The 23,572-nt window shown below is 40.9% G+C and overlaps 1 protein-coding gene across 5 annotated transcripts in view; it reads right to left on the reverse strand.

Annotated features, from left to right (window-relative positions):
- LOC127977169 (perilipin-1) overlaps positions 1–23,167 on the reverse strand; it is a 39,184-nt gene extending 16,017 nt beyond the window's left edge. For 2 of the 5 annotated variants that reach the window (XR_008158140.1, XM_052581886.1), the window contains exons 1-5: positions 13,869–13,905; positions 13,106–13,180; positions 12,639–12,834; positions 6,534–6,616; positions 6,109–6,373 (exon numbers count right to left, since the gene is read on the reverse strand). Coding sequence is in view for 4 of the 5 variants with exons in the window: in XM_052581886.1 (XP_052437846.1) it covers positions 6,109–6,373; positions 6,534–6,616; positions 12,639–12,834; positions 13,106–13,180; positions 13,869–13,871 (622 nt within the window). In the remaining variant the exon portion in view is untranslated. Of the gene's footprint in view, positions 1–6,108; positions 6,374–6,533; positions 6,617–12,638; positions 12,835–13,105; positions 13,181–13,868; positions 13,906–14,316; positions 14,571–23,107 lie in introns of those variants that run through there. The other 3 variants (XM_052581884.1, XM_052581883.1, XM_052581885.1) reach the window with 3 other exon arrangements.
- Positions 23,168–23,572: the final 405 nt, after the last annotated feature.

The raw sequence follows: 23,572 nt of genomic DNA on the forward strand, positions 1-23,572 counted from the left end.
TGTGAGAAGCGGCAAAATTCCTCCGAAACCTAGATGCGGTAAGTGAGGGAGAAAGAAAACAACAGCTATGTGAACCAAAATACGGGACAAATCGCGTCAAATATTGATTCTGGGACAGTGCAGTTTTTTTTCAATGTATGACAATCGCGGGATAAGTAGCCAACCCAAACTGTGTGTGTGGGGGGTTGGGTGTTTTGTGTGTGTGTGTGTGTGTGTCTGTCTGTCTCTGTCTCTGTATGTCCTGGTAAACCCTTGTGGGGGTAAAATGCCCCACAACGATGGCAATATTTGAAATCCTTATGGGGACAAGGATTTTTTTATTCACATGAGGAAAACAGCTTATAAATTATCTAACTGATGTTTTTGAAAATGCAAAAAAGTTTTCTGTGATGGGTAGGGTTCGTGTAGACTTTTTTTTACACAGTTTGTACAGTACAAAAAATGTGTGCGTGTGTGTGTGTGTACACTTTGTGATGGGCACTTACACTAAAAGATCATGACAACTATTTTATATTTGCTATTTAAAAAGATTTATAAATCTGACAAATCATGTTTCTATTTAAGTCTAGTGTTTTGCACAAGTTTCTGTAAGGGTTGTGTAAAATATGAATTTTGAACTTGATAAAAAAGTGGAAGTCTGCAATGTCCTGAGCTTACTAATATAGTGAAACAAATGTGTTTGTCAATTAGGCTTTTTTTTTTGATGTGCTGAGTCAGGATGGCAGCTAAAAAAAGAAAGTTAGATATTAGGAGCTACTTTAAAACAAATACAAGTAAGTCATTTAAAATATTTTCTCAATTGCTAAAGGGTAGAGTCATCGGCAATTGTAAAACATTTTTTTTCTAAGATTTCTCTCCCTGTTAATTCTGTCAATGTGTTGTTTTGCCAGCTGAGGTGACAGAAACAGTCCTGCTAGGTAGTTGCTCAGGAAGAGAGGCAAGTGGAGAGGCAGGGTCACAGGTGAGGTCAAGTTTTGACATGATGTTGACATGTTAGTATAGTGAGATTTATTATTGAGACAATTGTTAGGCAGATGATCTGCTATATAGTTCGTCAATGTGAGTTTGAAATGAGCGCTTTGATCAGGCACAAGTTGTTGCATTGTTCATTTGTATGCATTGTTTCATTTTATCAGGTGACAGAAACAGTCCTGCTAGGTAGTAGCTCAGGAAGAGAGGCAAGTGGAGAGGCAGGGTCACAGGTGAGGGCTAGGCTGGTAACAATGTAATCATAAGAGTAAATGTAGATATTTGTTTTGTATTACATTGATATTGCACTGGTATATTTAGAGGTTTATTAATCACTCATCATACATGGTTTTAATAATATGGGCATAAAGTGGTTACTAGCCTTATCATAGTGTAGATGTATTTTTCATATGCGGTAGTTGATACAGAGTGGTTAATTGTGTACTGTGGTGTATTTTTAAGGATGCTGATCCATCTGTAGACAGCAATAGACAGAGTAACTGTGAAAGTGACGACATCGAAGAACAGAGTGACAACAATGAAAAACAGTGTAGAACTGGAGATATTCTGGACTTTGACATCAAGCCAAACCAACCTCACCCCAAGAACATTGCAGTTCAAAAGCTGTCAAATAGGGTCCTCCATTTTCAGGAAAATTGGTACAAGCAGTATCCATGGCTTCACTATAGCCCCACTGTGAAGGGAATTCTCTGTTTTTACTGTGTGAAAACATACACAATAAAGAAAAATACACTGTCCAAAAAAGCAGACCCTGCGTTTTCCTCTAAGGGATTTAGTAACTGGAAGAATGCTCTTGTTAGCTTTGAACGCCACCAGAATAGCAAATCGCATCATCATGCAGTCACAGTTAGTGCTCAAGAAGCAAACCCAGTAGATTCACAACTCTCAAGTGCCTGGGCAAAGCAACAAGATAATGCTAGGCACTGCCTGCAAAATATTGTAAGTTCAGTACAGTACCTAGCTAGGCAGGGTCTGGCACTGCGAGGCCATGAGACCCAAGATGGGAATCTATTTCAGCTTTTGAAATTTAAAGCCAAAGATGATGCTAGTCTCTCTAGTTGGCTATCCCGTTGTCATGACTATACCTCTCCTCCAGTGCAAAATGAGATTTTGCAATTGTTAGGAAATTGTATTGTCAGAAGTATTGCAGTCTCTATCCAGTCTCTACCAGTTTTGCAGTACTCACTCATCATAGATGGCACTCAAGATGTCTCAGGAGTAGAGCAAGAATCTATCTGTTTTAGATATGTGGACCATGACCTGATACCACAAGAGGTTTTTGTTGGTTTATATGAAGTTCCAGGGACAACTGGAGTAGAAATTGCTAGGGTGGCTGCGGATGTCCTCTTGAGGCTAAATATTCCTATGAGTTGTCTAAGGGGTCAGACATATGATGGTGCAGCCAATATGTCAGGAAGACATTCAGGAGCACAAGCAGAACTTAAAAGACAGCAGCCATTGGCTTTGCATGTGCATTGTGGGTCACACTGTCTTAACTTGATCACACAGTCCGCTTGCCTAGCCAGTCCCGTGATACGTGATGCCTTGCAGTGGGTCCATGAGCTAGGGACATTAAGCCACCAGTCTGGGAAATTTAAGGCCTTATTTTCAGCAGTAGCAGCAGGTTCAGAAAGACAGTCGATATCACTCAGACCTCTGTGCCCAACCAGGTGGACAGTCCGAGGAAAAGCTATCAGAGCAGTGCTGTCTCAGTATGAGAGTGTTTTATCTAGCTTGGAGGAGATGGCATCAAATGGGTCTAACACAGGTGTGAGGGCAAATGGACTACGAGAGAGATTTGAAAAGGGTAAAACTGTGCTTGGACTTTTTTTGGCGTTAGAAGTGATTGTTGAGTTAGAGTGTCTGAACAAGTCCCTGCAAAAACGGACAGAAACAATTGCAGGAATGAGAAGGTCAATAGACTGTGTCAGATCTACTCTAAAAGGAAAAAGAAATGAGGACAGCTTTCAGGAGGTGTTTCAGAAAGCAGTGGCAATGGTTGACTCCCTTGGGATGGAGTCTATTCAGATTCCTCACCAAAGACAGCCACCAAAACGTTACACTGGTGGGGCGAGCCAGCACACTCCCAAGTCAGCTGAGGAGCATTATAGAACAGAGTTCTATAAAATGATAGATTGTGTTGATGCCCAGCTTCAGGACAGGTTCTTCAACCAACCAGATTTAGATGTCTTGCAGAAGCTAGAGGAAATTCTACTGACTGGAAAAGTAAATGACATTGTTGATCACTATCCAGAACTGAATAGGGATAATCTAAAAGTCCAATTAGCCATGTTTCGGACTAAAAATACGTTCAAATCAAGTACTGAAGTGGCTAATATCATGAGAGGAATGGCTATTGAAGTGAGAGGCTTGTTTGATCAAGTTGAAACCCTTGTCAGGCTGCTTTTAGTCATCCCAGTCTCATCAGCTGAGGCTGAAAGAAGTTTCAGTGCTCTTAGGAGACTGAAAACATGGCTCAGATCAACAATGGCACAAGTGAGACTTAACAGTATTGCTGTGTGCCATGTCCACCAGGACAAACTGGACAAAGTTGATGTAAAACAAATATGCCAACAGTTCATTTCTGTTAATGACAGACGTAGACATGTGTTTGGCTACTTCAAATAGTAAGGATTTGGAACAAGACAGTAGACACAAAGTTAAGTGAAGTTAAGTCTCTGTCAAACTGCCTCCTTGTCATTATTTGTTACCTGTAACATTACAGAATTAGTTATTGCATTACACTATAAGCAGAGTAAAGTTAATAAGTATGTTAAACGGCTTTCTTGTCATTATTTGTTACCTGTAACATTACATAATTAATTATTGCATTACACTATAAGCGGAGTAAAGTTAATAAGTATGTTAAACTGCCTCCTTGTCATTTGTTACCTGTAACATTACATAATTAATTATTGCATTACACTATAAGTGGAGTAAATTTAATAAGTATGTTAAACTGCCTCCTTGTCATTTGTTACCTGTAACATTACATAATTAATTATTGCATTACACTATAAGCGGAGTAAATTTAATAAGTATGTTAAACTGCCTCCTTGTCATTTGTTACCTGTAACATTACATAATTAATTATTGCATTACACTATAAGCGGAGTAAAGTTAATAAGTCAGCCAAACTGCCTCCTTGTCATTATTTGTTATACTATTCATTTCCTGAATCCTCAGCTTCCGGGAATGTCCCCACCAATCTCAAAATCAAACCTACGCCTCTGATCAAAGGAATTATTGCCTCTGAGCAAAAAGATCTCTAATTCAATTTAGTAAATTATCAAACAACCACATACCATAATGCATTGAATGCAGAAGCTAAACAGGTCAGGAACACATGTAACGTACACTGTCCTTACATAGAGAGGTACAAATAATTGAGTAATGCTTTATTTTAAAGGAATATTTCACCCAAAAATGAAAATTTGCTGATTATGTATTCACCCTCAGGTCATCCAAGATATGAATGAATTTATTCCTTCATCTGAACAGATTTGTAGAAATGTATAATTACATCACTTGCTCACCAGTGGATCCTTTGCAGTGAATGGGTGCCGTCAGCATGAGTCTCCAAACAGCTCATTAAAAAACATCACAATAATCCATAAAAATATTTGTAATCCACAAGCTGCATGTTATAAATCCAATAAATCCGTCATTAGAATGGTTTTAACTTCAACCCATTGTCAGTGAATTTTGACGTGAAAGGACAATGGGTGATGGATTTTTTATTTAATATAGAACACGGATTTGTCTCTTACAAACATGCAGCTTGTCACTTCACAAGATGTTAACTGATGGACTAGAGTTGTGTGGATTATTGTGATGTTTTTATCAGCTGGTTGGACTTTCATTCTGACGGCACCCATTCACTGCAGATGATCCATTGTTGAGTAAGTGGTGTAATGCTAAATTTCTTTAAATCTACTAAGATGAAGAAACAAACTCATCTACATCTTGTACATTTTTCTATTCAACTATTCATTTAAGGTAATGTAGACTATTATTTACCAAAGCATGTTTTTTTTTTTTTTTTTTTTTTTTTTTTTGCTCGAGTTTTGGAAACTGGCTTCCATATAAGTTAAACCAATCCATTCAGCAACTGTATCTACTTTGTTTGATGTTTTTTTTTAAATGTAATTTTATTGAATAACCCTGTCTTTTTTTAGACATCAAGTACTGAGAGCGAAGCACTAGGGATCAATTCAAGCCAAAGCCAAAGTTCAAAGCCTGAATAGTTCTGTTCCAAAAGATGAGTGAACGTCTCACATAAATAGATAGGAAATAATGATGTGATGAAACACCCTCTTTAAAACATCCTGTTAACAGATGATGCAATTTGTAGCCATGACTGTGAATACGTGCCTCCGGACACATCTCTGTAGAGGAGCAGATGCACAGTGTACACTTAAAGATTAAATATTATACAGACAGAAGAGGGAACAAGGCTACTACAGTTCTTCCAGGCAATGAGTGACTAAACTAGATCAACACTTACTCAATCTAAGACTTGAATCACAGCAATACGGTCACCAACAGAATAAAACATTATAACACACCTGACAGTGTTTACATTTAACAGATACTATTGCAAAATGGATGGTCTAACTCAGGGGAGTCCTGTCCTGCAAAGCTTAGCTCCAAACCTGAAACAACTAATCAATGTTTTCCGGCAACTTAAAAAAAAAATCCAGGCAGGTGTATTGGGGCAAGGTGAAGCTAAGCTCAGATGCTGTAGTCAGATTTAACAAAATATTATTATGAACCTATCACTTCCCAGACAGCAAGTAGTTTCGGCCCAGATCCAGCCCACATCTGGACCGCATGGATTTCAAACGGACCACACATGGGCCGGATCAGGGGCCAACACTATATTGCTGTCTGGGTTTTCAAGACTTCATCTCTTTAACAATGAAGTTTCAGTGACATCTAATGTCCAGCCTTAAAAGTGCATGCTTTTTGCTGGGGCCACACTGAATTTATTTTATATTTCTTTGAGAAGATTTTCTCCCAAGGAATACAAATGAAGAAACTGAGGAACGTTCACTAAAAACATACATCTATATACTACTGTATTACTACATTAAGCATATAAGAATATCAGAATACCTTTCTCAGTTGAAGATACAGGAAGGACAAAGTCGACCAGGTTTTCCAACAGACTAAGAGCCCTGTCAGCTCTCTGCTCAGCCAGGTAGACAAGCTTGCTGCTCAGGACATAATGTATGCCGTCACTTAAGGCATTCTTACTCTGCTGGTACCCAGTAGATACCTTGTCCAATACAACATTAGAGGTCTGTTTGATTGGAAAGGCAACACTATCCTTGGCAGTTTCCAGAGTTGTTGTCACCAACTCCTTAATGCTTGCTGTTAGCTGTTGTGGAGGAAGCAGAAGAAGGATTTATATTTTTTTTGTTTAAAATACAGACATTTTATTATACTTGTATATGCATCTAAGCTAAATGTGTTCCCACAGTTGAAACAAATACAATTAACAACTTACAGAGCAGTATTAAGAAACTAGTTTTGGATACCTCTTCAGGTGGATACTGCAAGGCTGGTACCTTCTCCTCCAGGTGGTCCAGTCCTTTGCATGCCAATGAGTTGGCTGCTACAACTACAAATTATACAATTTTCAAACAGATGCAGAGCGTTAATGTTTTATAACTTGGTCAAACATAAAAAAACATAAACACATTTTTCATTAATGCAAGCATATGCTGATTCATTTGGCAAAACACATGAACAGTTTCTTTCGAAATGTTTCCCCAGCTAACGCTAAGCCTTACTAACTGTTCTAGAAGAAATGATGCTGACCTTTAATTTCTGAAATACCGCTGAACTGATCTGGAATGTTCTTATTGCCTTGTAAATCTGCCTTGTCTTGTTAATGTTAATTATAGAAATAGACTATGTGGATGAAATATTGCACACTGTACATTATGCATACTACAATTCAGAAGTTTGGAGAAGTTAATTTTTTTATGGTTTTGAAAAAAGACTTACATTCAATACGTTTTTATTATTATTAATAATATTTAAAATTACTTTTTTCTATTTTTAATTTGAAGGCTGTCTTGTGTCATGGAATGTAGTTTTAAGAAATATTTAAGATCTATCTATCTATCTATCTATCTATCTATCTATCTATCTATCTATCTATCTATCTATCTTAGTAGAATGGTATGGCAAAAAGAATTCTCCTTTCATTATCACTTAAAGCTATCACTAATCTTTCAACACTATTTCACTATTTCAACACTAAGTTATCTACACTTGATATTAAATTTCATGTCAAAGATAACACTTCATGTTTATTGTGATATGAGATTGATTGGAAGAATGAATGCTGTATCTGATGCACGTAATCACAATCCACAAGACTCGCCTAACCCCCATCTTCTATTGTTTTTCAGAGAGCAGTGTGTGACCGCCAGCCCCACCGCACAGGGAGAGTATGGACCCACACAGCACAGTGTACCACAAGAAGAGGAAGCCGAGAACCGAGCACCAAACCCCTTTATGTTAGCCTTCTTTTCCCCATGACCTCACTAATAATATCCACACTTCGGGGAACTTACCTGCATCCTCGTGTCGTTTACTTCTTCACCCCCCAACACTGGTGGAGAATACGGGCACTGCAGTGAAGTAGTCACAGGCAAAGACCCCTCCACATTTAGTGTTTCCCTCTTGGATTGGTTTGGATGCTTTTTTTCCCCTTTGGCTCACGTTCCCTCTCTGTTTCCCCAGGTGGGGCTCCTCCCCCAAGGATGAAAGAGCTGCTGAAGCACCTAACTGAGGTGAGCATCTGCAAGCAGCAAATTATGGAGCATATGGCCTCCCAGCAAGGGAAAACCAAACGCAGCTTGCTGCGCTCCGCAACTACCCAGCAAACTCCGCTACCTGACCCCCGTGTCCAGGCGACGCAGTTGCTGCCGAAAATGAAGGTGCATGATGACGTAGCAATGTATCTACAGATGTTCGAGACCGTTGCTGTGTGGGAGGCATTGCCTACGGACGAGTGGGCACGGATCGTGGCACTGCTCTTAATGGGAGAGGCGCAACGGGCATACTTTGCACTGACACCGGAACGAAGTGCTTCCTATGAGGAGTTGAGGAAGGAAATCCAGGGCCGGGTTGGGCTATCACCGATCAGTGCTGCTCAACTCTTCCATGAGTGGACCTTCAACCCGCTGCAACCGGCCTGAAGTCAAGCCACCAATCTCTCTCGCCTTGCCCAACACTGGCTACTGGCAGGGGTCCCAGCGCACACCAGGTAGCGGAGCGCATAGTGGTTGACTGCCTCCTCCGAGTCCTTCCCTGCCCGCTTCGTCAGGCAGCCAGCATGCGGAACCCGTCCAACATTGACGAGTTGGTCGAGGCCATCGAGCTGGCAGAGGCCACCCAACACCGGGAGCTTGGGGAGCGGGCGCTGCCTTTTCCCCAAAGGGTGGTCCAGGAGCGACGCATGGAGGACACCTAGTGACCAGTAAACAAGAGAGCGGTTCCCGGTCCACAAGATGAGCCCAAGCCAACCAAAGTACCCCGCTTTCCTTGGCTGGTGGCTGTGGCGTGTAAACGGAGAACGAGCCACGGACGGAAGTGAAAATAAATGGCTGCCCGTTCCTCACCCTTCTTGACTCTGGCAGCACGGTCAGCCTGGTCTAAACATCGGTCCATTCACCGTGAGCTGAAGCCAAGGCAAAGCTGCCCATCACCTGTGTTCACGGCGACACCCAAGAAGTTCCGGCGCAAGGTGTTACCATCGCTGTGCCAGAACACAATCCAGTGCCTCCGCGACTGATTCCACTGGCCGGGCCTGGATGCTGTTTCTGTCAGACCTGCCCGACCTGCCAACAGATGTCACCGCGATCCCCTTCCCCCAGCCCGCTGATACCTCTGTCCATCATTGAGGTGCCCTTCGAGATCGGGATGGTCCTCCGGGGGGCATGAGCACATCCTCGTCGTCTTGGATTATGCCACCCGGTAGCCTGAGGCCATACCTCTCCGTAAGGCCACCATGAAAGCTATCGCCCAGGAGCTGTTTCTTCTGTGTAGCCGGGTCAGCATCCCCTCCCAGATACTGACTGACCAGGGTACCCCGTTCATGTCCCAGATGATGGCTGACCTATTAAAGCTCCTGAAAGTCCAACAGCTCCACACCACGGTGTATCAGCCCCAGACTGATGGGCTCATCGAGAGGTTCAACCAGACGCTATATAGCGGATGTTAGGGCGAGTGGCTGCCGAAGACAAGCGGGACTGGGACAAAATGCTACCCTATGTGCTCTTCAGTATCCGGTAAGTCCCACAAGCCTCCACTGGCTTCACACCGTTTGAACTCCTCTTTGGCCGGCAGCCCCTCGACCTGCTTGACGTCGCCCGAGAGGCCTGGGAGCAACAACCGGCAGTGCACTGGACCACCGTGGAACACGTGCGGGAGATGCGAGAGTGTATCGACCAAGTCATGCCCATTGTCCGGGAACACCTCGCCAAAGCTCAACAGACCCAGCAACGACATTACAACCAGGTGGCCAAACCACGGGAGTTCCAGCGAGGAGACCACGTACTGGTCCTGGTCCCCATGGCTGTCTGCAAATTCTTGGCCACCTGGCGGGGACCGTACACCATCAGAGCGAAGGTCGGCCCTGTCACCTTCCATGTGCTGCAGCCGGTTAAAGAAAAGAATACTAGCTCCATCACATCGATTTCCTGAAACACTGGGTTGGGACCGGGTCCCAGCCCTCTCCCTTCGCCAACTCAGCTCCCGTGGTTGTCGACATGGACCCTCAACACTCGGCTGCCCAGAAGTCGGAGCTGCAAAACCTGGTCAGTCAGTTTTCTGATGTGTTCTCCCCCAGCCTGGGTGGACCCACGTCCTTGAACACGATTTCCGCACACCACCTGGGGTCATCATCCAACAGTGCCAACATGCCATCGAGGAAGAGGCATAGGAGATGATAAGTTAGGGGTGTTCGAACCCGTGGTCCTGACGACACCTTCAGCTTCTGCAGGAGTGGGGAACGTTGATCCTGGAGGGCCTGTGTCCCTGCAGAGTTTAGCTCCAACCCTAATTAAACACACCTGAACAAGCTAATCAAGGTCTTCAGGCTACAGGTAGGTTTTTCTTTTTCAGGGTTGGAGCTAAACTCTGCAGGGACACAGGCCCTCCAGGATCAACGTTCCCCACCCCTGAGCTTCTGTAACGACTTCCGTCACCTAAATGAGGTCTCTGAGTTCGACAGCTACCCAATGCCCCGGGTTGACGAGTTGCTGGACCACGTAGGAAGGGTTATCTCAACCTTTGACCTCACCAAGGGCTACTGGCAGGTCCCCTTAACGGAACAGGCAAAACCGAAGACAGCCTTCTCAACCCCAAGTGGCCATTGGCAGTACCGGGTTCTTCCCTTCGGCCTACATGGTGCCCCGGCCACCTTCCAGCAACTGATGGATGTCATTCTGCGGCCAAGCATACACGGCTGCCTGCCTTGATGATGTCTTCATCCACTCAGAGACTTGTGAAGACCATCTGGAGCGGCTACGGAAAGTGCTGTTGGAACTACGCCGGGCTGGCCTGACCATCAACCCCCGGAAGTGTCACCTGGCCCTCGCCGAAGCAAAGTACCTGAGCTACCAGGTGGATCGTGGTCTGATAAGACCACTAGAGAAGAAGGTGGCAGCTATCCTCTCTGCGCTGCAGCATGCCTCCAAGACTCAGGTACTGGGTTGGGGAGTTACTACCGCTGCTTTATCCCTAACTTCTCCTCGGCTAACCCCCGTCTTCTATCGTTTCCGTGGAGAACAGTGTGTGACCGCCAGCCCCACCGCACAGGGAAAGCACGGACCCACACAGCACAGAGCACCACAAGAAGAGGAAGCCGAGCACCGAGCACCAAACCACCTCACATTAGCCTAATAAAATCCAACCTTGGGAAACTTACCTGCATCCTCGTGTCGTGTACTTCTTCACCCCGCTACACTGCTTTTAATACAGTAATACATTAACCACTCTACACTGTCACATGATTCGTCAGTAAAAAAAATTTTTGCTGATTTGATGCCCAGGGAACATTTCTTATTATTTTCAATATCAATTTAATGCATCCTTGTTGAACACAAGCATTCATTTCCTTAAAAATAATAATAATCTTATGGACCCCAATTTAAATTATTTATGGCCTGTTAAATAAAAATCGTGGTGGGGGGAGGGTGTTAATATATATTATGCAGCACCAGACTGCACAATATTCAGTCATTAGCTCATTACAAAAAGGGAATCTTCACAGGAGAATCAAAGTGCTTGAAATGTAGAATTATGTTTCTCTGTGGATTAGTCTTGTGAAATGCTCAAATGGGCCCTTGAAAGATTACAATATTTAACATCATTGCCCAATTATTAATCTAATCACAAACATGGTGAGACCAGAGTTCAGTTTTGCAATGCCAGACAATAACCCAGGCTACACTGCATTTCTCAACTTGTACAATTATATTTGTACAAATTACACAAGAGGACAAAAACATACACATTTTTTCCTGCTTTGAGGATTTTGAGACCAGAAAAGCACTAACACTTTTTTTTTTAGTTAAATAAATTTTTTATGGTTATATATTAATATCACTTAATATCATTATTAAATATAAATTAAAAGATTTGCAGTGCAATAAACAGATCACATTGTTTGACATCACAATGTTTGACATAGACCAGCATGCACAGCATCCACTGGTGATCATGTCAGAAGTAATTCATGAGTCATACTGTGTCTAGACAAACTCTTCCCCACTTGAGCAACAATATCAGACCAACTATTTTAGACCAAAACAGCTCATTAACATCTCAGCAGATTTCTTATTTTGCAGAGTCAAAATACACTTAGAATATTGCAATGTTAAAATAAGATATTAAGTTATACTCATTTTGTTTTGTTCTGGTTGTTCTCTACAGACTGATTTATTGCCAAACTATAGAAAATAAACTGCAGTCTCCATTACTTCACATCAATTTGAACTCATTAGCTTACTGGTTGTCCCCAAAACAGAGACATTCTCTAAAAACTGCTCATTTTATTTGTAATCCTTTGCACTAGCCTATAATAACAAAGATGTTGGTAAATCATAGTTTTGACATAAAATGTAAACATTTGAGATACTACCTCAAACTGTAATTATGAGAAAAATTAAAATTTAATGTAAAATTCATAATTATGATATAAAAATGCAAACTCTGCATAAAAGTTGTAATTGTCAGATACAGCTTTTTTTTTTTTGACAAACTTTGTATGTAATATTTACTACTTGATGTTAGTATATGACCAATTTATTTAGTATCTCATAATATTCTATCATTGTGTTTCATAATTATGGTTTACCATAACATGAGCTTCCAAAAACTAGTCATTGTTAAAAAAAATAAAAAATAAAATTAAAAAAGGAATGAAAGCAATGTGGTTAAATTTGACAAAATTGTGATGGTCCTACAGTCTCTCTCTAATAAGTCACATTTCAGGACTTTATCACTTAGGTTTCAAACTTTTAATAAATAAAAAATGCGTACTTAATAAATCTACTTTACATGATTATCATCATTAAATTATTATTATTATTACACTGTATAAATAATACAGAAGATTTTCTTACGCTGGGGCTCGAGTACATAAAGGGCAGGTTGAAGACTCCAAATGGCCAAGCTGCCAGCCTTACTCACACCTTTCTCATATATCCCACACACAGAGTTTATAACGGGATGAGACTGCTTCGTATGCACATATGTCTTCTCAATGGATTCCAGAGCGGCACTGACAGATCGAAGACTGCGGATTCGAAGAAGAACATTCTGCAAGGAAAAACATGTCACAACTCTGAACAATCAAGGTTTTTTTTTTTCTTCAGTTTTCTACCTCAGGTTTTAAGCCAAACTTAGTTGTACTTTTGTGAATATGTATTAGTAATATTTTTAAATAACCTATAAGACTGGTGTGGACACAGACACACTGATAAACAGCACTGACCCTCAAAATAACCAAATGTATTTACACTAAAAACAGTGCAAGACAATAACAATAAAAATGCAGGAGGACAGCAACTGACACACTCTGAAACATTACCTGTTCCTTCAAAACTTCTCCAGAGTCCTTATTCTCAGACGCCATCTCCAACAGCCTGTGGTCAGCTGCTGAAATCTGTGGAGAGAAACTTCAGCTGGTCTAATCCCACATTTAGACAAATACCCCGTGACAGAATTACTAGATTAAGGGTTCTGCTGAATTATTAAGCATGAAAAGGCTTAAATCTAGTAATCTCAGTAAAGATCAGTAGCCTATATTCTGGACTGTCATTTACAAATAAAAGTAGTCTGAACTGAACTACATTAACACTAGTAACCCTGTCACTATTTCAAAATCTCTAACTAAATTACGTAAATGTGTTTTTATTGGCAAGCTAATTCCAAAGACTGTGTTTGTCGCAACATGCTGTACCATGTTCAACAGATAACATTTGCTGCCTGAGTGAAAGTTAGCAGCATCACCCTGATGAAACAAGGTCTAAAAATTGTTAATTGTTAAAATAATCTCTACTTAGACATTCAAACTGGTCTCCTACAGCCTGACTAGCAGGAAATGAGTTAACAGTTAACTGTCGACGAGTTGCAGACCAGCCTGGACAGCAAACCATCTTAAATGTTGCTTTTTCTGTTTGTTTTTAGCATCTCAGACAGTGGTCTAATTTGATAGTGGCTTTCAGCTAGATTGCTGAAATGCTCTTATGCTCTTTATTTCACGTAAGCACATTTAATCTTTTTTTTTTTTTTAAAGCAGTCAGCAGTCAGCATGTTAAGCATAAAGTTTAAGTTACCAAGTTAATACTAACCATTCCTCAGTAGTTCAATTCTTATTGCAGGTTGTCCGCTGCAGTCAGTTTTGTGATGCAATAACTTCTACAACCACTAGATGTTAGTGTTCTGCAAGAACCTGCAATTTCACCAATTATCTCCAGTGGATGTCAGAACTTGTCCAGCTCTAGTTATTTTAACACATCTGAGAATCTGTGAGAATTTTGAGCTATATATTATTCTCTTTTCATTAAAGTAATTTTGTACTTTTAGTACTTAAATTAAAAGAAAATGCCTTGGCAACTACCTGAAAGGTTTTTTTTTTTCTTCCATTTAACAATAACTATGATTCAGAGTGTATCCACTTTAAAATATATTGTCATACTAGACTGATGTTCAATTCATGTATCTCTCCAGGTAGAATTATACTGAGGTTCTTTATTTAACAGTATCATGTAAACTTGGATATTGTCAGCAGATACTCACGGGACACAGAGGTAAGGTGAAGATACAAACAGCAGGTTTATTGAACACAGAGAAAGAGGTAACCAGGAGGGTGAGCGGGGTGTGTTAAAAGTCTATTGGGTCCCATCTGGGTGGTAATGTCCCATTCATTTCCAGGGGATCCATGTGGTAGGAGGCACTAAGAGATGGTGGAGTTCCGGGACGGTGGCAATCAAGGAGCAGAGAGCGCAGATAACTATAGCGATGGGGACTCACAAGTTAGGGTCAGGTTCGTCAAGCAGGGAATGTTTGAAACCAGACAGTAAATGTACAAGGATATAGTGCTGCTGATGATTGCTGACAGGTGGCGGTGCTCAGTAATCAGGTGATTGGGATCTGGTGAGTGTAGTGGGTGGAGACTGAAGTGCTCGTGATGACTCCCTGACACATATTTGTTAAGAACGTAATCAAAATGATCCTATTAGTTCAGCTTAGTTCAATAAACCTCTCAATATTATGATTCAATTTGGTGATTATGACTCACTTCATTTTCGGGTTGACTGAAAGTAAAACAGCTATGAAAACTATATATATATAATATATAAAACTATATACAGTATATTACTGTGTTCAAAATGCCATACTATCAAACTACTCTTACTATTTCTGCAGTATCCAGTATGTACCTACTGTATGCTGTGCATGGTGTGCAAATTTTCTTTATGCATCAAATATCCGGATGACCTACTATATTTAGCAGAATCTGCTAAATATAATCAATAAACTGAAATCAGTACCAATGCTGTGTTCGGAATGGCATACTACCATACAACTCCTACTATATTGCAGTATGCTGCGTGTATACTGTGAATAGAAAGTTAATGTTCTGTATGCATGGAATGCCCGGATTACCTGCTACATTTGCTGAATTCTGATGTATGCATCTGAAGACACTCCCTTGTAATGTGTCATCTTCAAACACGTGAGTGAACTGGAGGCGGGGAATGGTGATTATAAAACACTTTTATACATACTGTAAACTACAAACTATCACTGTGTATTCAAAAACATAAAGTAGAACATAAATTGTATTTTAATCTAGCACGTTTCCGATCAAGTCAAATGGCGTCGCCTTTATCTCTATAGTGCTTTATACAGTACAGATTATTTTAAAGATATTGAATAATAAAATATTGAAGCAATATAATATATAGATTATTTGTTGGCAGAGACGTTTTACAATAACTCCACCTACCAATGCCTGACTGTGATAAACAGCACTGCAAAAGATGCCAAATTATCTATAATATCAGTATCGCAGCAGGTAAATGAAGTGTGATGAAATTTGAGGCCAACCTTTAGCAAACTTGTTCTAGGATATCAGAAAGGCATTTATTTTCAATAAAAATAAAGAAAATATTAGAAAATTGGAAATAAAACGTCTCATTAATATACAGTGTTATTATATAGTTAGCATAGGTATAGGGAGGTTTTTGTCCCAGTAAAGTTGCATTCATGTAGTATGCAGTATGTAAAGTCCATTAATTATGAAATGAGTTCAATTGGGCTATATAGCAGTTTACTAGTATGAATCCTTAATTAACAAGCCTTTGTAAAAATAATGGTTAGTACATTTATTTGTGAGGTAACTGTGATGAAATAGCAAGGTGCAAGTAAACAAGGTTTAATAAATGAAAGTCAGAATAAAGACACAGGTCGGGGACAAACAATCAGGTGGTGGTTGAAGCAGGGACGAGATGGTGATCAGGTGGTGGTGCGGTGAAGAGCGTGTAGAGAAACCCAGGAACCGTGGAACATCCAGACGACACAAGGAACTGACGAAATCCAGACGACACAAAGAACTGATGAAATCCAGATGGAGAACTGGGCTGACGAGACACGAGAACATCTGACAACATGAGAGGGAAATTACTGGCATATAAAGGGAGGTGACCAACGACAGCTGGTGACACTAATCAACACAACGAGTAACCACACCCACACAATTACACTCAAGCAGACACCTCAGTGTGAGACAGCCGATTCATGAACCGTGACAGTACCCCTCCCCCTAGGAACGCCTCCTGGCATTCACAGACAACCTTACCTGTCGACTGTAATCAAGGGAGTGATCCAGAATGTCCCTAGCAGGAACCCAACTTCTCTCCTCCGGACCGTACCCCTCCCAGTCCACCAAGTACTGAAAACCGCATCCCCTCTGTCTCGAGTCCAGAATGCGGTTTACCAAATACGTGGGTTCCCCATCTACGAGTCGTTGCGGGGGGTGGGGGTGATGTGTGAGGGCGAAGCATGCGGATTAATGTGAGAATAAAACATGGGCTTGATTTTAGACACATGGAAGGCAGGGTGAATTCTCCTGTATGCTGGAGGAAGTTTGAGTGGGAGTTCCACCGGACTAATAATTTTGGTGACAGGAAACAGGCCTATGAATTTGGCTTTGACTGGTGGCGATCGGCCTGGGCCTTCATGCGCCCCCCTGCTTGGAGTAGAGTCTCACAGGCTCTAGTCCAAGTACGGCGGCACCTCTGGACGAATGCGTGAGCCGAGGGGACCGTGACTTCGGATTCCAGACTCTGAAAAATTGGTGGTTGGTAACCTAAACTACACTTAAATAGCGAGAGGCTGTGGATGACACTGGCAACGAATTGTGGGCGTACTCCACCATAGAAAGCTGTTGGCTCCGGATTTTTGGCAACCAAACATCGCAACATTCTCTCGAGGTCCTGATTGGCTCACTCAGACTGACCATTGCTCTGGGGATGATAGCCCGAGGACAGACTGACAGTGGCCCCCAGTAATTTACAAAATTCTTTGCCAAAATTTGGATACGAATTAGGAACCCCTGTCAGAGACCACGTCCAACGGGAGGCCATGTGACCGAAAGACGTGATCTATGACTGTGACCACTGTCTCCTTGGCTTAAGGTAATTTGGGCAAGGGGATGAAATGTGCCACCTTCGAGAATCGGTTCACTATGGTTAAAACAACCGTCATGCCATTAGAGGGCGGGAGGGCGGTGACAAAATCTAGAGTGATATGGGACCAGGGTCTCGAAGGGACAGGCAGCGGTCGAAGTAGCCTGTCTAGGGGTCGGTTAGATGTTTTACCAGTGGCACAGACTGAGCAAGCCAAAACAAAATCGTGAATGTCGTGAGCCATTAGTGGCCACCAGAATTGTTGCTTAACTAGAAAACTAGTGCGAGTCACTCCTGGATGTCAAGCCACGTTGGAGCAATGACCCCATCGAATAACGTCGGACCATAATCCCTCCGGCACAAACAAACGACTCGTTGGGCAACCAGGCAGAGGCGTTACCCCTGTCTTGACCTTCAATTCGACCTCCCATACCAGAGTGGAGAGGACAACTTTCTCAGGTAAAATACACCGGGTGACCGGGCATTCGGATGGATCAAAAATACGAGATAAAGAGTCGGGTTTGATGTTTTTAGACCCCGGGCGGTACGAGAGAGCAAAATCACAACGTCCAAAAAAAAGAGCCCACCGAGCCTGTCTGGAGTCTTTTAGGCTATCTGATGTAGTCAAGATTCTCATGGTCGGTCCAAAAGATTAAAGGTACCCCAGAACCCTCTAACCAATGACGCCACTCCTCCAACGCTAACTTAACTGCCAACAACTCTCTGTTACCAATGTCATAATTACGTTCGGCAGGTGATAGTCGATGAGAAAAGAACGTGCAGGGATTCATCTTATCGTCTGAGGAAGCGCGTTGTGAAAGCACTGCTCCTACTCCCACCTCTGACACGTCGACCTCCACCACGAACTGACATGTGAGGTCAGGGGTGACAAGAATGGGAGCCGAAACGAATCGACTTTTGAGGTTGGTGAACACTGCCTCGGCAATGTTCGACCACCTGAACGTCGTTCAGGGGGAGGTCAAGGCAGTCAGAGGTGCGACTAGTTGGCTGAAGTTGCGAATTAAACGCCGGTAAAAATTGCCGAACTCCAGAAACCGCTGTAGGGCCTTACGGGAATCTGGACTTGGCCAATCTATCACAGCCTTAACCTTGTCAGGGTCCATGCGCACTCCCTCAGAAGAGATGATATACCCTAGGAAGGGAAAAGACGAAACGACAAAAAGCCCATTCTCTAACAGTCTCTGGAGCACTCATCTGATGTGTTGAACGTGTTCCTGGAGAGACGAAGAAAAAAAATCAATATATCATCCAGGTAAACATATATGAATTGATCTACCATGTCTCTCAACACATCATTCACGAGTGCTGGGCTGTTGGAAAGCCTGAAGGGCATAACCAAATATTCAAAGTGCCCCCCAGGGGTATTAAAAGCGGTTTTCCATTCATCCCCCTTCCTGATGCGAACCAAATGATATGTATTGCGTAAGTCCAGTTTCGTGAAAATGGATGCTCCCTGCAACCTCTCGAAAGCTGAAGACATCAACAGCAAAGGATAAGAATTCTTTACCGTAATGTTGTTCAGCTCTCGGTAATCAATGCAAGGTCGCAGAGAACCATCCTTCTTTCCAAAGAACCCCGCCCCCGCTGGAGAAGAGGAAGGCTGGATGAACCCAGAGGCCAGAGAATCAGAAATATATTTTTCCATGGCCTCCCTCTCGGGAACAGAAAGAGAGTAAAGTTTGCCCTTAGGCAGAGTCTTACCTGGCAGTAGATCTATCGCACAGTCATAGGAATGATGCGGAGGGTGAGAAGCAGCACGGGACTTACTGAACACTTCCTTCAGCATGTTAGTCAAATCCACTGCCTTACTCTGAAACACAGAATCAGACACAGAGGGACAGGCAGACACTAAACAGGATTCATGACAGTGGTTACTCCATGTGGAAATTGTGTTAGTGCACCAGTCGACCCAGGGGTCGTGTTTAGAGAGCTATGGGTGTTCCAAAACCACTGGTGCAAGTGGTGAGTCCATGAGGAGGAATGAGAGGGTTTCTGTGTGATTGCCAGAAGTGATGAGGGTGATACTTTCAGTGGAATGTGTAATCCGGGGAAGTTATTGTCCATTGAGTGCGTTGACGGTGATCTAGTGCGAGAGGGGAGTGATGGGGATCTGAAATTGAACAGCCAGTTTAAAGTCCATGAAATTAACCTCCGCTCCCGAATCCAGTAGTGCGTAGGTGCAGTGCGTCGACGTTCGCCATACGTTCCTTCAAGCAACTTGGGCTATGAGCTTCTCCACCCTTCCTCCAGACTCTAGGAACTTGGTTTCCAAATGAAATACAAAACTTGCTCTCATCTGAAAAGAGGACTTTGGACCACTGGGCAACAGTCCAGTTTTTCTCTTTAACCTATGTAAGACGCCTCTGATGTTGTCTATGGTTCTGTAGTGGCTAAACAAGAGGAATACAACAACTGTAGCCAAATTCCTTTACACATCTGTGTGTGGTGGCTCATGATGCCTTGACCCCAGCCTCAGTCCATTCCTTGTGAAGTTCACTCAAATTCATGAACTGATTTTGCTTGAAAATTCTCATAAGGGTCTCAGTTGGTTGTGCATCATTTTCTTCAACACTTTTTCCTTCCACTCAACTTTCTGTTAGGTTGAAAATCATCAAACCTACCCCTATAGGCAATATATGGATAATATTTGTCAGTTTTGTATGGCCATTTACAGTTGCTGTCATCTGAATTCTTCACAAGTGAGGCTAGATCCAAACTGGAGCTGGCGTAATCTCTAGTACTATTGGGATGGAAATCCTGAGATAGAAACAAGGAATCAAAAGGAGAAAGTTTAGCATACCTGCTGTTCATATTATTTCAGACAAAATATTATGTATTTAATCACATATAACCGTATAATGTTATCAGATGTGTTGTGTGAATACTTGGCTATAAAAATATGTATTTGAATATAATTTAAAATTAAAAGACTGTGTATGAGCCCCAAACATTATCAGGAAGGCCATTTCAAAGTAAAACAGCAAAAAGCTCTACTTCCTTTAGTGGACTTTGATAAATCCTTGGTATTATCAATAGTCCAGAATTTTGTGACCTCATTACAGGCCAAGCACCATAGCTGCTCCTGCCCCCATTTGTGCAAAATTCGGCACACTGCCACTAATGCTCTCATAAATCAATGTTAATTGCTACATGTTATACCTTATTATTAGTATTATTTATTATTTGTAATGTATTATTCATTCTCATTATTTAGAATGGACTACACGTGCCAAAGTATCATTTAAGTGGGTGAAACATCATAACTAAGAAACATTTCAAATTTTTATCAATGTCTTATCAATTATCAAAAGTTAGAACAAACATTTCTGTTTTAAATAAATGCTGTAACAATGAATAAATTGTTTATTTATTAAAGAATCCTAAAAAATGAAGCAATTCAACATTGATTCATCAGAAATGTTTCTTGAGCAGCAAATCAGAATATTAGAACGATTTCTGAAGGATCAATTGACACTGAAGACTGGAGTAATGATGCTGAAAATTCAGCTTTATCGATTTAATTTCATACATCAAGCTGTGTTGGGCATAAGACACTTTCAGAAACATTAAAAAAATCATACCAACCCCAAACTTATGAAACAATAGTGTGTGTATGTTTGAGATTTTTCTTACCTGTCCTATGGCTCATAGTATCTTGGAGATTCACTCAGATCCTGCTGGGTGCAGCAGTCCATCAGCACTGAAGGATCTAGGAACACAACAAGCAAGTGACACTGAGCCAACAATATTTAGTTTGCAGTTGCAGTTTTATTAGAAGGAAATTGCTTTGCAGATTTGCAGCAAAATACTGTAAACATAGGCTATTCTACACTATGGATTTGTTCATTTTACAGTGATTTTACATCATTCAGCTGTAAAAACTACAGAAATTTGTTACAGTTCTGTTACAAAATATTATATCAAATACATGCTGTTCTTATAAACTTTCTACTCTTCAAAGAGTCCTGAACAAAACTGTTTATAACATTGATAATAGCAATGTTTTTTGCACACCAAATCAGCATAAATATATATTTCTGATATGATTTTCATATAACAGGAATAATTAACGTTCTACAACATATGTATATTTGATTCATAATAATAATAAATATAATAACAATTTTAGTTTAAATTGTAACATTATTTCACAATATTATTGTTTTTACTGTATGTATTTACATACATGTATATATGGATACAATGTTAGAAAGGTCAATCTGCCATCTCTAACAGCAGCCCCTAAATGTGTTCCTGTGTAAGAAATGAATGTGCATTGAATGTTCATTTGAAGAACAATATAATACACACTAGCCTTTTGTTTTGTCTTTATCGAATGAATGTGTCCTGAAATCTGCATAGAGAAACTTCAGCTGGTCTAATCCCACATTTAGACATAAACCTCGTGATAGAATTACTAGATTAAGAGTTCTGCTGAATTATTAAACATGAAAAGGCCTAAATCTAGTAATCTCAGTAAAGATCAGTAGCCTATATTCTGGACTGTCATTAACACATAAAAGTAGTCTGAACTGAATTAAATTGACACTAGCAACCTTGTCACTATTTCAAAATCTCTCCCTAAATTACATAAAAATGTGTTTTTATTGGCAAGCTAATTCCAAAGACTGTGTTTTTCGCAACATGCTGTACCATGTTCAACAGATAACATTTGCTGCCTGAGAGTCTAATTTGATAGTGGCTTTCAACTAGATGGCTGAAATGCTATTATGAGACAGTGAAGGCACCCATTCACTACAGAGGAGGAGGGTGAGTAATTGATGTAATGCTAAATTTCTCAAAATATGTTCATATGCACATACTCATCTAAATATTGGATGGCCTGCATGAGTACATTTTCAGCAAATTTTTATTTTGCAAAATGAAGCTTTTTGATTGTTGTTGTCATTGCAGTGAGAATCTGCAATGTTCAGTGTTTGTCTGTTAATACAATTATTAATTATTTATTTGTATATGATTGTATAGAAAAAAATTAGAAACTTTTCCCTGGAAAATATGAGTCACAGCTAGAGTCAAAGAGAGTTAATCTGATGATCAAGTCAGCAAGCCTATTAGAGCTGTATGTCAACGAATAATAATGAAGCTAATATATAGTGTCTCCCTGCAGAAAATTCCTCTCTGATCTTGCTTCCTACTAGCACAGAGAGCTAAACTCACTAAACTCCTGTATACATCCTCTGAAGCTCTTGTGAAGTGAACACAGCAGGGGCTAAGAGGTGCCATCCTGCTTCTGTTTCACATCTGAATCTAACAACAGCTACTGGAGAATCAGGTCTCGTCATACGATTGATGCACACACTCAAATTAACTGACATATCAGGAATCTTGTACTGCAATTATCATTTATTCATATTAGGGATGGGAATCATAAAGAGCTGAATGTTTCCAGTGTTTTAACTGTTCCAATTATACTTTAATTACTTAAGAAATTAAGCAATTGCCAAATAAGATTCAATCAGTGCTGGGAAGGTTACTTTGAAAATGTTATGGGTTTCAGATAACATTTTACCCTATTTAAAATGTAATAAGTTGTGTGCTTTGTTTGAGATGACATAAATGTGATAAAATGATTGCCCTTAATAAGTAACAATATTAGGCTAGTAGTGACAAAACTTCTAAAATATTAATTTAAATATAGGTCATCATATGAACAACCAGTCAGTCAATAGTATAACACTTTTTTTACATAAGCCTTAAAATCAGTATGAAATGGAAATGAATGCATATTATTGATCTTATTGTGAATGATTCATCCAATCATTCAATCAAGTCCCTATCCTACATTTTTTTTCTTTTTCTATAAACCAGTTCACTCTTTGAAGGAGGACAGCAACTGACACACACTGAAACATTACCTGTTCCTTCAAAACTTCACCAGAGTCCTTTTTCTCAGACACCATCTCCAACAGCCTGTGGTCAGCTGCTGAAATCTGTGGAGAGAAACTTCAGCTGGTCTAATCCCACATTTAGACAAATACCTCGTGACAGAATTACTAGATTAGGAGTTCTGATGAATTATTAAGCATGAAAAGGCCTTAATCTAGTAATCTCAGTAAAGATCAGTAGCCTATATTCTCAGGGTTGCCAACTCTCATGCATCTGGCGTGACACTCACGCTTTCAGCATCAATCTCAGGCTAAAGTCCAAGCGTGAGTGTCACGCCAGATGCGTGAGAGTTGGCAACCCTGATATTCTGGACTGTCATTGACAAATAAAAGTAGTCTGAACTGAACTACATTAACACTAGCAACCCTGTCACTATTTCAAAATCTCTCCCTAAATTACGTAAATGTGTTTTTTATTGGCAAGCTAATTCCAAA

Source organism: Carassius gibelio, chromosome B18 (genome assembly GCF_023724105.1).
Source record: "Carassius gibelio isolate Cgi1373 ecotype wild population from Czech Republic chromosome B18, carGib1.2-hapl.c, whole genome shotgun sequence".
NCBI lineage: Eukaryota > Metazoa > Chordata > Actinopteri > Cypriniformes > Cyprinidae > Carassius > Carassius gibelio.